The sequence below is a fragment of the Bos javanicus genome, chromosome 13, assembly GCF_032452875.1.
Source record: "Bos javanicus breed banteng chromosome 13, ARS-OSU_banteng_1.0, whole genome shotgun sequence".
Classification (NCBI taxonomy): Eukaryota; Metazoa; Chordata; class Mammalia; order Artiodactyla; family Bovidae; genus Bos; species Bos javanicus.
The window spans coordinates 75,223,317-75,236,972 of NC_083880.1; the positions used below are offsets into that span (position 1 = coordinate 75,223,317).

General features: G+C 43.3%; 1 protein-coding gene across 4 annotated transcripts in view; it reads right to left on the bottom strand.

Annotated features, from left to right (window-relative positions):
- Positions 1–13,656, bottom strand: part of SLC13A3 (solute carrier family 13 member 3) — an 83,620-nt gene that overhangs the window by 29,957 nt on the left and 40,007 nt on the right. For all 4 annotated transcript variants that reach the window (XM_061437824.1, XM_061437822.1, XM_061437821.1 and 1 more), the window contains exon 4: positions 4,132–4,198. In XM_061437824.1, coding sequence (XP_061293808.1) covers positions 4,132–4,198 — 67 coding nt within the window. The remainder of the gene's footprint in view (positions 1–4,131; positions 4,199–13,656) is intronic.

A 13,656-nucleotide genomic window follows, 5' to 3' on the forward strand; every position in this document is an offset into this window, starting at 1 on the left:
ATACAGTGCAAGTGACAAATAGATTCAAGGGATTAGATCTGATAGACAGAGTGCCCAATGAACTATGGATGGAGATTCATGACCTTGTACAGGAGGCAGTGATCAAGACCATCCCCAAGAAAAAGAAATTCAAAAGGCAAAATCATTGTCTGAGGAGGCCTTACAAATAGCTGTGAAAAGAAGACAGTTCAGTTCAGTTGTTCAGTCGTATCCAACTCTTTGAGACCCCATGAATTGCAGCACGCCAGGCCTCCCTGTCCATCACCAACTCCCGGAGTTCACTCCAACTCACGTCCATCGAGTCAGTGATGCCATCCAGCCATCTCATCCTCTGTCGTCCCCTTCTCCTCCTGCCCCCAATCCCTCCCAGCATCAGAGTCTTTTCCAATGAGTCAACTCTTCGCATGAGGTGGCCAAAGTATTGCAGTTTCAGCTTTAGCATCAGTCCTTCCAAAGAACACCCAGGACTGATCTCCTTTAGAATGGACTGGTTGGATCTCCTTGCAGTCCAAGGGACTCTCAAGAGTCTTCTCCAACACCACAGTTCGGTTTGATCCCTGGTAGGGGCGGCGGCTGAGAGGAGCAACCCCACGTCCAAGGAGCAGTGGCTGCATGGGCACAGGAGGGCCTAGAGGAACTACTCCATGTTCAAGGTCAGGAGCGGCGGCCATGAGGAGATACCTCTCATCCAAGGTAAGGAGCAGCGGCTGTGCTTTGCTGGAGCAGCCATGAAGAGATACCCCACGTCCAAGGTAAGAGAAACCCAAGTAAGACGGTATGTGTTTCGAGAGGGCATCAGAGGGAAGACACTGAAACTGTAATCACAGAAAAGAAGACAAGCTAAAGGCAAATGAGAAAAGGAGAGGTATACCCATCTGAATGCAGAGTTCCAAAGAACAGCAAGGAGAGACAAGAAAGCCTTCCTCAGTGATCAGTGCAAAGAAATAGAGGAAAACAACAGAATGGGAAAGACTAGAGATCTCTTCAGGAAAACTAGAGATACCAAGGGAACATTTCATGCAAAGATGGGCACAATGAAGGACAGAAACATTATGGACCTAACAGAAGCAGAAGATATTAAGAAGAGGTGGCAATAATACACATAAGAACTAAACAAAAAAGATCTTCATGACCCAGATAACCATGATGGTGTGATCACTCACCTAGAGTAGGACATCCTAGAGTCCGAAGTCAAGTGGACCTTAGGAAGTATCACTACAAACCAAGCTAGTGGAGGTGATGGAACTCCAGCTGAGCTATTCCAAATTCTAAAAGATAATTCTGTGAAAGTGCTGTACTCAATATGCCAGCAAATTTGGAAAACTTAGCAGTGGGCACAGGACTGGAAAAGGTCAGTGTTCATTCCAATCCCAAAGAAAGGCAATGCCAAAGAATGTTCACACTACTGCACTATTGCACTCATCTCACATGCTAGTAAAGTAATGCTCAAAATTCTCCAAGACAGGCTTCAACAATACATGAACCAAGAACTTCCAGATGTTCAAGCTGGATTTAGAAAAGGCAGGGATACCAGAGATAAAATTGCCAACATCCATTGGATCATAGAAAAAGCAAGAGAGTTCCAGAAAAATATCTACTTCTGCTTTATTGACTATGCCAAAGCCTTTGATTGTGTGGATCACAACAAACTGAAGAAAATTCTTCAACAGATGGGAATACCAGACCACCTTACCTGCCTCCTGAGAAATCTGTATGCGGGTCAAGAAGCAACAGTTAAACTGCAACAACAGACTGGTTCCAAATTGGGAAAGGAGTACATCAAGGCTGTATGTTGTCACCCTGTTTATTTAACATCTATGCAGAGTACATCATGCAAAATGCAGGGCCGGGTGAAGCATAAGCTGGAATCAAGATTGCTGGGAGAAATATCAATAACCTCAGATATGCAGATGATACCACCCTTATGGCAGAAAGTGAAGAAGAACTAAAGAGCCTCTTGACGAAAGTGAAAGAGGAGAGTGAAAAAGTTGGCTTAAAGCTCAACATTCAGAAAACTAAGATCATGGCACCTGGTCCCATCACTTCATGGGAAATAGATGGGGAAGCAATGGAAACAGTGTCAGACTTTATTTTTTTTAGGCTCCAAAATCACTGCAGATGGTGATTGCAGCCATGAAATTAAAAGATGCTTACTCCTTGGAAGGAAAGCTATGACCAACCTAGACAGCATATTAAAAAGCAGAGACATTACTTTGCCAACAAAGGTCTGTCTGGTCAAGGCTATGGTTTTTCCAGTAGTCATGTATGAATGTGAGAGTTGGACTATAAAGAAAGCTGAGCACTGAAGGATTGATGCTTTTGAACTGTGGTGCTGGAGAAGACTCTTGAGAGTCCCTTGGACTGCAGGGAGATCCAATCAGTCCATCCTAAAGGAGATCAGTCCTGAATATTCTTTGGAAGGACTGATACTAAAGTTGAAACTCCAATACTTTGGCCACTTGATGCAAAAAACTAACCCATTTGAAAAGACCCTGATGCTGGGAAAGATTGAAGGCAGGAGGACAAGGGGACGACAGAGGATGAGATGGTTGGATGGCATCACCGACTCGACGGACATGAGTTTGAGCAAGCTCTGAGAGTTGGTGATAGACATGGAAGCCTGGTATGCTGCAGTCCATGGGGTCTCAAAGAGTCAGACACGATTGAGCAACTGAACTGAACTGAACTGCGAGTGGGGCTGGGGTCTGCAACCAATGGACATGGAGTTCCTGAGGGTAGGGATCAGTTCTTTTCCAACAGACTCAACACAAGCTTTGCCTGGGTAGATGGTTAAAACAGATTCCCAGGTTGCAAGGTGGTGAGTGGCAGGGCCAACTACAGAACCCGTATATCAAAGGTGGACTCAAAGCCCCCAAACACGGTGCCAGGGAGGAGCACAGGCCTCAGGATAAGACAAACTAATGTAAAATCATGTCCTTATCTGCTAGACCCTCCATCCATTCCCATCTCATTCAAAGTCAAAACTACATCAGTGGCCTGTGGGGTCCCACATGCTCTGTCCCCAACCAGTGCCCTCCTGCCATACAAGCAATCTCTGTGACCCCACCTCCAGCCACACTACCATCCTGGCTGCCTTGAACTCTCAGGGCTTTGTACCTGCTGTCCCCTCTGCTAAGAATATTCTTCCCACAGATTCCCTAGGACCCTTCACCTCCCCCAGGTGTTTGCCCAAGAATGACCTTCTTAGTGAGGTCTCCCCTGACACACATTTAAATACTGCCTTTTCCCTCTCCCAACCCCCTCCCTGGCCTGCTTTGCAATGCTTTGTTCTCCTGTTCGTTGCCATGTGCCTGACAGTACCTGGCTCATAGTAAGTTCTCTATAAATTTGCTGAATGAAAGAAACAGACCTGACTGATGCCCAGCAATGATGCCTTGAGCAAGTCACTTTACTCCCTGCTGTTTGCTTCATCATCATGAAATTGAGATAACGATACCATTAATAACAAGCATTACCATCTGTGCATGGAAGGCCTAACAACTGGCTTTATCTACATGATCTCATTTAATCTCAAAAACAACCCTCAAAAAGAACCCAGGTGGGTTTTGACATCATGTCCAGTTGGTAGGTGAAACTGAGTTTCAGAGAGGGGGAGTGATGTGTGCAAATCAACAGAGCCGGTAAGTGGCAAAGCCAGGGTTCAAAGTCAAGTCTGCTTGACCCCAAGCACCCAGGTCTTATATCCTTGCTGCTGCATACAAAAGACACCAAAGACTAGCTGTGCCATCAATGTCCACGTGCGTCCTGAGTCACACAGGTGTGAAGGGCTGCTACTGTCTCAGGATCTTTTGTCTGCAGACAAAGCTTTAGCTTGGCCCGGTACACCCTCTCCTCCTTGACGGTCGTGTGGTTTGCGCCTCCTGCTCTTCTGGCCCCTCCTTCCAGACCCTTCACCTCAGCAGACCTTTAGGGGTTTACTGTACTCCCCTGCCCATCCCACATATTCTTTTTTCAAGGAGGCTGGAGCTCAGGGAGAAGTAGTGGAAATTTGGGCATTGGGTCATCGGGAGAAGAATGGGGGGTGGGGATTGCCTGCAGCATGGAATTCTTGTTCATCCTCTCCTTGGATCAAGCACGGGCTCCTCTATGAATTTCACCAGGAGAACTCACTCTTCTGTGCCGGCAATGAATTGCATCTCCGTGGGCACAGTGTGCAGGCCGTTTTTCCGCACAGCAGCTAGGAGGAAAGAGCACGAGGTCTTTAGTGGGATGTAGCAGGTGGGACAGAAGCGTCCCCTTCTTGTGCAGTCAATTAAGAGTACTTCCTCAGGTCCCAGCCTATACTAGTCATTGGATTAAAAAAAAACAAAAAAAAAACACTCAAAATTCCATCCTTCTACCCAACCTGTTCCTATTAGGAGAGGGCTTCAGGCCTGGGGGCAGGAAGTTAGCTGCAAGGCAGCTGGACAAGCCATAACTCAAGCCTAGGCTAACCTCAACTGTTATTGTCAAGGGGATGTTTGGGAAAGACCAGCTATGAGTGTTAATGGATCAGCAATGGGATGGGTGACTCCAATCTACCACTCATTCCAAATGCATTTATTGAGCACCTACTGTGTACTATTGACCATCAGCTTGGGGTACACACTGAATAATATAGGACAATGTCCTTGCTCCCATGAAAGCACTATTCTAGAGACAATGACTGACAATAATCGAGAAATAAAACTTCGGGTGTCAGGGAACGTTTAATGTTAAGGAATCCTATATGTTTTCTGTTTCTCAAGCGCCTTTTGTTCCTTATCAGTTCCTGGAAAACAGGAAGCAGCAGAGCTGCACTCAGTTCTCAGGACTGAGGTCATGAGATGGAACATATACGTGGATTCCTTTCAGTAACCTTTTACTTTTCTATAGAACTACTTAGTCATGTTCCTATTTCCAATACGTGGGCTGTCTTCTGGCCCTGTGACGATTGTTATTCCCTTAGGTACTGTTGTTATGCTTTTGCTTTCGGTGTTTTTGCTCAACTTTATTTTTCTTCCGTGTATAACAATATATATGCACATGCTGCCATGATTAAAGCACCCTTGTTCCACTAGAGACTTGGGTCCCCCGCGTCCTTCTTTCCTTCGTCTTCTTTTCGTTGACTCCTTTCCCCAGGTTCTCATCTGTCAAGACCGAAACAAGTGGCGCCTGAACAGGGACCTGGAGTACACCCTTGGCAAGCTCACGGAGTGACTCTGGACCTACTGAGGTCGGTAAGTGCAGGGTAATGGGACAAACGGCTGGAAAGCCCCACCACTTTTCTACTTTGCGTCATCATTTATTTAAAGTTCAAGGACTCTTGGTTTCATGTCAGTGAATACAGGCTTGTCTCCAAACGGTAATTGAACATAACCCCTGGTTCCCTCATGAAGGTACTTTTGATTTAGAGATTTGGAATCAGGTTAAAGAGAATGTTGAATCAGCCACAAGATGGGGAAAAAATATTCCAATGGATTTCTGGCCCTTATGGGCCCTCATTAAAGCTGTAATTTTGCCATTTCAAGGAAATTCTAGCCCCCCTGATAATCGACAATAGGCAGAACACTTGTTACATGAATATGAATTAGATGATGAAACTTTACAAAAGGCCCAATTAGAACAACATAAAATATTTCAGAATTTTCCCACCAGCACTGCTCTGGTTGCCCCAAGTGCTCCTCCTTCTCTTGCAACGGGCACCAAACCAAAAGTCCTCTCAACTCAAGGACAAGATGACTCTGATAATGACTCTTCTGAGGCTGACAATACTTTCCTTGATGACAATGATACACCTTTAGCTTATACTCATATTTATGAGAAAACACTATCTACTCATTCTCCTTCACGATGACGGCTTTCTGCATTGCTGGCTTTACAATCTTGAATCTCTGAGGCTGATGACTTTTCCACATTTCCTGTTTTCAAAAATCCTAATGCTCAAGGGCAAATTATACCTCAATACAAAAACATTGATTTTTATCACATGCAACAAATGAAAAAAGCTGTAACTATGTATGGCCCTCATTCTCCCTTTACTAAGGAACTTTTAAACTCTATGGCATGTTCTATTGGAAATTTTGTTCCTTATGATTGGCGACTTTTGATAAAGGCTCTTCTTAAGCCAGGAGAATATCTTCAATGGACAATGTGGTTTCAGGATGTAGCCCAAGATCATGCCAATTCTAATGCTCGAGCTGGCGCTCCCCAAAATCAAATTACTTTTGAAATGTTAACCAGTACAGGGCAGTTTGATGCAGTGAAAGCCCAAATACAATGCCCTCCCTTATTACATGAGCAACTGAAATAAGTTGCCCTTGAAGCTTGGGATCGAATTACTCCTCAGGGGGAACCTAAAGGCAGTTACACAAAAGTATTTCAAGGACCTAATGAAGCTATGCTGATTTTTTAGCTAGATTGGATGTTTCTATTTCCCATAGTGTTATTGGAGAAGAAGCCAAAAGGCAACTAGGAAAACTGCTTGCTTATGAGAATGCAAATCAGAAATGTCAAAGAGCTATCGCTCCAATCCATGAGACTGGGGCTATTATCGACTATTTGAAGGCTTGTCGCAATTTAGGATCAGAAACTCAAAAAATGCAAATGCTAGTTGAAACAATTGCTGCTGCTTTTAAAAAGGGGAATGAAAGATGTTTTGCATGTGGAGATAAAACACATTGGGTCAGGGAATGTCGGTCTAAATATGATGTTGAAGGAAAGCCTATTTCAGGAAACTCCAAGCTGGGGACTCCCCAGGTCCCCATCCACAAAAACCAGGGGCAAACTTCATCTTTTCCCTCAAACCCTCAACATCCGGCAGTGCTGCCAGTGATATACCTAAACGATTTTCTCCTTTTTCCTCAAGCAGTCCCTTTTAGAATACCTACCAGACTTTTGGACCCCTACCCCCACAAACCTTCAGTCTTTTACTTGGCCAGTCTAGTCTGACTTCTAAAGATTTACTGTTCACCCTGGAGTAATTGATTCAGATTATAAGGGAGAAATTCAAATTATGTTATCTCAGATATTATGGTAATTTAAAAAAGGAGATAAAATTGCTCAATTACTTCTTTTACCTTACATTTCTATTAACTCCTCTGATGGTATGTGGACAGATGGATTCGGCAGTACAGATCAAAAACAATCCTTATAGACATCAATTATATCTGAATATACCTAACCAAATATAAATATCAAAATTAATGGCAAAAAATTTTCTGGTCTTCTTGATACTGGATCTGATATTACTATTATCTCCAAACATTTATGGCCCAAATCGTGGCCTATCCAGAGAATTTCTTGCCAGATTGCAGGAGTTTCTCAAACCAAAGTACAAGAGGTTTATCAAAGTGTCCAAATATATCCATGTGAGGGACCAGAAGGCCAGCCCACAGCATTATGATCTTATGTTATAGATGCACCCCTTAATTTAATAGGAAGATTATTTACTTATGCAATGACAAGCTCAAATATGTATTCTACGTTTTTCCTATGGGCCACTGCTCACTTAACAAACGATGCAATTATTAAAATAACTTGGAAAGTGACGAGCCTGTTTGGACAGAGCAGTGGCCCCTTACAAAAGAGAAACTAGAGACTGCTAAGGAACTTTATCTATATACAATTGAAATTGAAACATATTGAGGAATCTTGTTCTCCTTGGAATTCTCCCATTTTTGTAATAAAAAAGAAATCTAACAAATGGCATCTCTTAACAGACCTTAGACGGAGAAGGCAATGGCACCCCACTCCAGTACTCTTGCCTGGAAAATCCCATGGATGGAGGAGCCTGGTGGGCTGCAGTCCATGGGGTCACGAAGAGTCGGACATGACTGAGCGACTTCACTTTCACTTTTCACTTTCATGCATTGGACAAGGAAATGGCACCCCACTCCAGTGTTCTTGCCTGGAGAATCCCAGGGACGGGGGAGCCTGGTTGGCTGCCACCTATGGGGTTGCACAGAGTCGGACACGACTGAAGTGACTTAGCAGCAGCAGCAGCAGCAACAGACCTTAGAAAAGCTAATGCATCTATGAAACCTATGGGTGCATTACAACCAGGAATTCCATCACCTACCACTATTCCTCAAAACTGGCATATTATTATTATAGATTTACAGGATTGCTTTTTTACTATATCTTTACATCCTCTAGACTGAGAAAGATTTGCCTTCTCTCTTCCTTTTCCTAATCATATCAGGCTTCATAAATGATATCAATGGACTGTATTGACTCAAGAAATGATGAATTCTCCCACCATGTGTCAATATTATGTAGCCAAAGCCCTTGAACCTGTGAGAAAACAATTTCCTGACTTTCTTGTTATTCATTATATGGACGATATACTGTTTTTGGCCCCATCTGTTTTAGAGACTCAACATATGTTTACTATAGCTCAACGATGCTTAAAAGACTCTGGATTAATTATTGCCCCTGAAAAAATTCAAACCTCTACACCTTACCATTACTTAGGATCTATTGTTAATAGACAAAATGTCACTCCCCAACTAACACAAATTCGTATGGATAAATTATCAACCTTGAATGATTTTCAAAAACTTTTAGGTGATATAAACTGGATTAGACCCTCTTTGGGCATTGCAAATTATCAACTGACTAATTTATTTAATACTTTGAAAGGAGACCTTGATTTAAATAGCCCTCATTCACTTTCACAAGATACAAAAGAGGAACTGGTGTATTTTAGTAAACTCGTGAATTTAGTACAAAATAAATTACAAAAACAATTTCTTACTCATATTAGAGAGTTGTTTATACTCCCTTCTCTCCATTCTCCCACCAGACTTCTTGCCCAACAAGAACACCCGGTAGAATGGATCTATACACATTTTAGAGGGACAAAGTCACTTATGCCCTATCTTGATTTAATCGCTCTAATAATTATCAATGGGAGAAATAGAACTAAGACTTTGATTGGCTCCAATCCCCATAAAATTGTATTATCTATTAATGAAACTCAATTTGAAAATGCATTACAAACTTCTACCAATTTTCAAATAGCCTTCTTAGACTATTTTGGAAAAATTTCATTTCATTATCCTTCTAATAAACTTTGAAATTTCTTCAAAAATACTGAATTTATTATCTCTCACATTGTTACATCACAACCTATACGTCAAGCTGATGTTTTCTATATAGATGGGAGTAAAAACTCTAAAGCCTCATTTTGGTTTCTCAAAAAATATAAAGTCTTTTATACTAAATTTCATTCTGCTCAACAAAATGAATTATATGCTCTTATTCAGGTTATTCACCTACATCCTTACCCTATTAATATAGTTTCTGACTCCTCATATTCAGTTTTTGTATTAAAAAATATAGAAAATTCTACTATAAATTCTAATCAATCTATTATTCAACAACTTTTTCTTGAATTACAATCCATTATTATATATTACTCATATTCGAGCACATTCCGGCCTTCCCAGTCCAATGACTTATGGTAATGAACAAACTGATAAGCTTGTTTTTTTTGCTACTCCTAAAGAACAACATGCTCTATTACATAATAATGCTGGCTCCTTATACCAGATTTGGAAAATTCTATCCCGCCATGCTAAAGAAATCATTAGTAATTGCTCTACCTGTAGACCCCTACATCTTCGACCCATTTCACAAGGTATCAATCCTTGAGGATTACAACCCAAAGAAATATGGCAAATGGATGTGACTCATTGCCCTGAGCTTTCTCCATCTTCTTTTTTACATGTCTATATTGATACAAATTCTTCTTTTATATGGGCCACACCTCTTTTAGGTGAAGCTACACAACACGTTATAACCCACCTGTTAGCTTGCTTTGCAGTAATGGGAACACCTAGTTGCATAAAAACAAACAATGGCCCTCCTGCTTATATCTCTAAGCAATTCAAACAATTTTTACAATCTTTTTCTATCAAACATATTACAGGCATTCTTTTTAATCCACAAGCATAAGACATAGTTGAATGAGCACATCACACACTGAAACTACAAATAAAAAAATTAAAAAGGGGGAATACACAGGAACAATTCTATCTTTCCTATCCAGAGCAGACTTTACTAGATTCCCATGCAAGATATTCTTTAATCCTATAACTATTGTTAATACAGCTTTATTTGTTTTAAATTTTTTAAACTTACCACAAGGAGATATCTTGACAAGAGCAGAAAAACATCTTGAGGAATTGAAGGAAACTTCTCTTCCTCTGCTCATTTGGTATCAAGATGGGCTAACTAAACAATGGAATCTGGGAAATTAATCTTACAGGGAAAGGGGTATGCTTGTATTTCTCCAGATGGATCTAAAGAACTCACCTGGCTCCCTCTTCGGAAGATCTGCCCCAAGGGAGCCTCCGGTGTTCAAAATAAAGATGAAACCAAAAAACCCCTGGGAGGAAGAAATTCCAATACAGGCCATGGCAGCTCTGAAAATCTCCAAGAAGACCAAAACATTCAGGTTGTGATGAAAGTGGTGGAAGAAGTAAAACTGGACGAAGCGATGGAAAGTGACTGCAGAGTGGGGAGGAGGAGCAGGTAGACTCGTGATCAGGTCAACAGAGGAGACATATGAGCTGACGGCATTTGAGCTGAGACCTCCAGGATTAAAAGGAGTCAATCATTTGAAGAGCTGTGGGAAGAGGGACTGGGGCAACAGGAACAGCAAGTGCAAAGGCCCTGAGGTGAGAGTGTGTCTGGTATGTTGGGAAGCAGACGGAAGACCAGTGGGGCTGGAGGGGCCTGATGGAGAGGGAGACTAGGAGGAGGTGGGAGACGGGGCAGGGGCTGGGGTAGCAGAAAGTGGTCTGGATCACACAGAGGTCTTGGGGCTCACCATAAGAATTTTAGCTTCTCCTCTGAGCCAGCTGGGAGTGGAGCCAGGGGAGAGTTTGAGCAGAGGAGAGTCAGAAAAGGATATGATTTCGTTTCTAAAGAATCCCTTGCTTGACAGGTCAGCCTCCCCACAGGAGAAAACTGAAGAGATTAAAATTTCCTGCAGCTGAAACCATCACCAAGAGCAAAAGAATCCATCCCTGGGCATTGGAAGTGTGATTAATAACTGAACACATGGGTTCAGGGGTCAAGTCTCCATCTGTTGCTTTGTGACCTTAGATCAGTGTGGTTCTCAGCTAGGGTGGATTCTGCCTCCAAGGGACATTGGACAATGTCTGGAGAAATTTTTGGTTGTAGCAACTGATGAAGGTACTGGGGGTGTTACTGGTACCTAATGGTCAGAGGTCAGGGATGCTGCTAAACACCTTGTAGCACATGAGTCAGCCCCCACAAGAAAGAATTTTCCCATCTAAGATGTCAAATGGTGCCAAAGTTAAGAAACTGGTTTAGATAAATCCCTTAATCTCCTTGAATTTCTTTAATCCATAAAATGGAAGTAATAATTCCCCTGGGGTTATCAAGAGAATTAAAGAGTTGATTTATTTGCTATGACAGAATATTTCCATTTAAAGCAAGGACCGGCAAACTTCTTCTGCAGAAGGCCAGACAGTAAATATTTTCGGCTTTGGAGGCCATATGATGTCTGTTGTAACTACTCAAATCTGCCATGGTATCATGAAAGCAGCCCTAGATGATACAGAAATGAGTAAGTGTGACTAAACCTTTATTTTTGGACACCGAAGATTTCATATAATCTTCACATGTCATAAAATCTTCTGCTTGATTTTTACAACTATTTAAAAACATAAGAGCTATGCTTAGCTCACAGGCTAGATGAAAAACAGATGGCAGGCTAGATTTGGTGCACCCAAGTTTGCCAGCCCCTGAGTTTAAAAAATTAACAGGAATCTGAGCACTAGTGAGGATTCAGGAAATGTGGGTTACTATTAAGAAAGTACAAGAAAATGGCCCCTGGAGTCTGGAACGGGTCTGATCCAGCTACGACACATCATTGTCTTGTTGGACCTAGATACTCTTACACATCACTGACTCCAGTCACTCTGAGACTGATAAAGTGAGCCAGAGTGAGGACACTGTGACCTTGTTTAAGCGCAAAGCCACTTGCCACCCACAAAATACCAAGCATCCCCTTCTCTTGCTAAAGAAATGGCTACTTCTTACCTAATCACAGAATTGTCCCCAGGTTGTTTTTTTCTATTCACTTTATTTTTGGCTGAGCTGGGTCATCCTTGCAGTGCATGGGCTTAGTTGCCCTGCAGCATGGGGGATCTTAGTTCCCGACCAGGGATCGAACCCATATCTCCAGTATTGCAAGGTGGATTCTTAGCCACCGGACCGCCAGTTTCTGACAGCACCCAACCTAAAGCAAACCCTGCTTCCTTAGGTCCCCACCCCCACCCCAAATGCCCCAGCCAAAGTCCAAATAGTGAGAGGTTCTTTCTAATATCCCTGAGTTCTTTGTCATTGCCCACGGTGTGTGTTTTTCCTCGCTGCAGCAGTGATAACAAATTCACCCTGTTTAACTACAAATGCACTTTGGCCACTTTGGACAAAGGAGGAAGGGTCTAGGCTCCAGCTCTGGCCCTTTCCCTGTCTCACCCCAGGGGCTTGGGGAAGTCTCTTCCCTTCTCCACTCTGGGCTGTTCTTTTCCTGCTGGTACCACAAGGGAGCAGGGTTCCACCATGGCTGACTGTTGTTTTTACTGTGCCTAAGGCTGGGGTCTGAAGGCTAAATTCAGATCGTCTCCCCCTGGGCCATGGGGACAAGGGCCTCAGGGCTCCCGTGGTGGGAGCTCGCATTCAAATGCAATGCCTGAGGCTGGAGGCCAGGGCACTAAAGCAGGAAGTGAAGGGTTGTTCATAGGACACTGATGCTGGGGTGGGGGGGTGATGCAGAGTCACTCCCTGGGGGCTGACCAGACAGGGAGAACTCTGACCCAGTGACTCCCAGCTGCCACCCAGCTCTCACTCACTCTGTACTCTTCTTACTTGGTCAGGAAAGGCTGTCCCACAGCATCAGATACTTGCAAAACTCACCAGCATCTCAGGTATAACCACAGCCCGCCCTTCTCAGCCCAGGATGAACATTAGAATGTCCTGAGAAAGCCCAGGTCCCATTCCGGAGGTTCTGGTTTAGAGGCTCTGAGGCCTCAGTATTTTTCGAAAGCTCTACAGGTGGTTCTGTTGTGCAGCCAGGATTGAGAAAGCGTCCCTGAAGTTAGAGATGTGGAACTGATGTCTCCAGTGGCTGTCCATGACCCTACGGGGTGGGGGGTTGTGTGTGCTGACCAGTTTGCCACAGTCCCCACCTGGCCCCTTTCTCATCCCTGGAACCTGGTCGCTGCCAGCATCAGATCTGGAGAGCTGGATATAAAATCCTAGGGCTGCAAACAAGGCATGCATGCATGCTAAGTCGCTTCAGTCGTGCAAAGTCGACTCTTTGCAACACCATGGACTGTAGCCCACCAGGCTTCTCTGTCCATGGGATTCTCCAGGCAAGAACACTGGAGCAGGTTGCCATTCCCTCCTCCAGAGGATCTTCCCGACCCAGGGATGGAAACTGGGTCTCCTGCATTGTGGGCAGATTCTTTACCACCTGTGCCACCAGGGAAGCCCACGGACAAAGCAGAGGAGGATATTCACACACACACACGACTGTAAACAGTAGTTATTGGTAGCAATTAGTTCCATTCCATTAGTAATGTGAAACAGTTTGATACCAAGTATTATTTCCCTCTAATAATGATGCCTTTAACACAG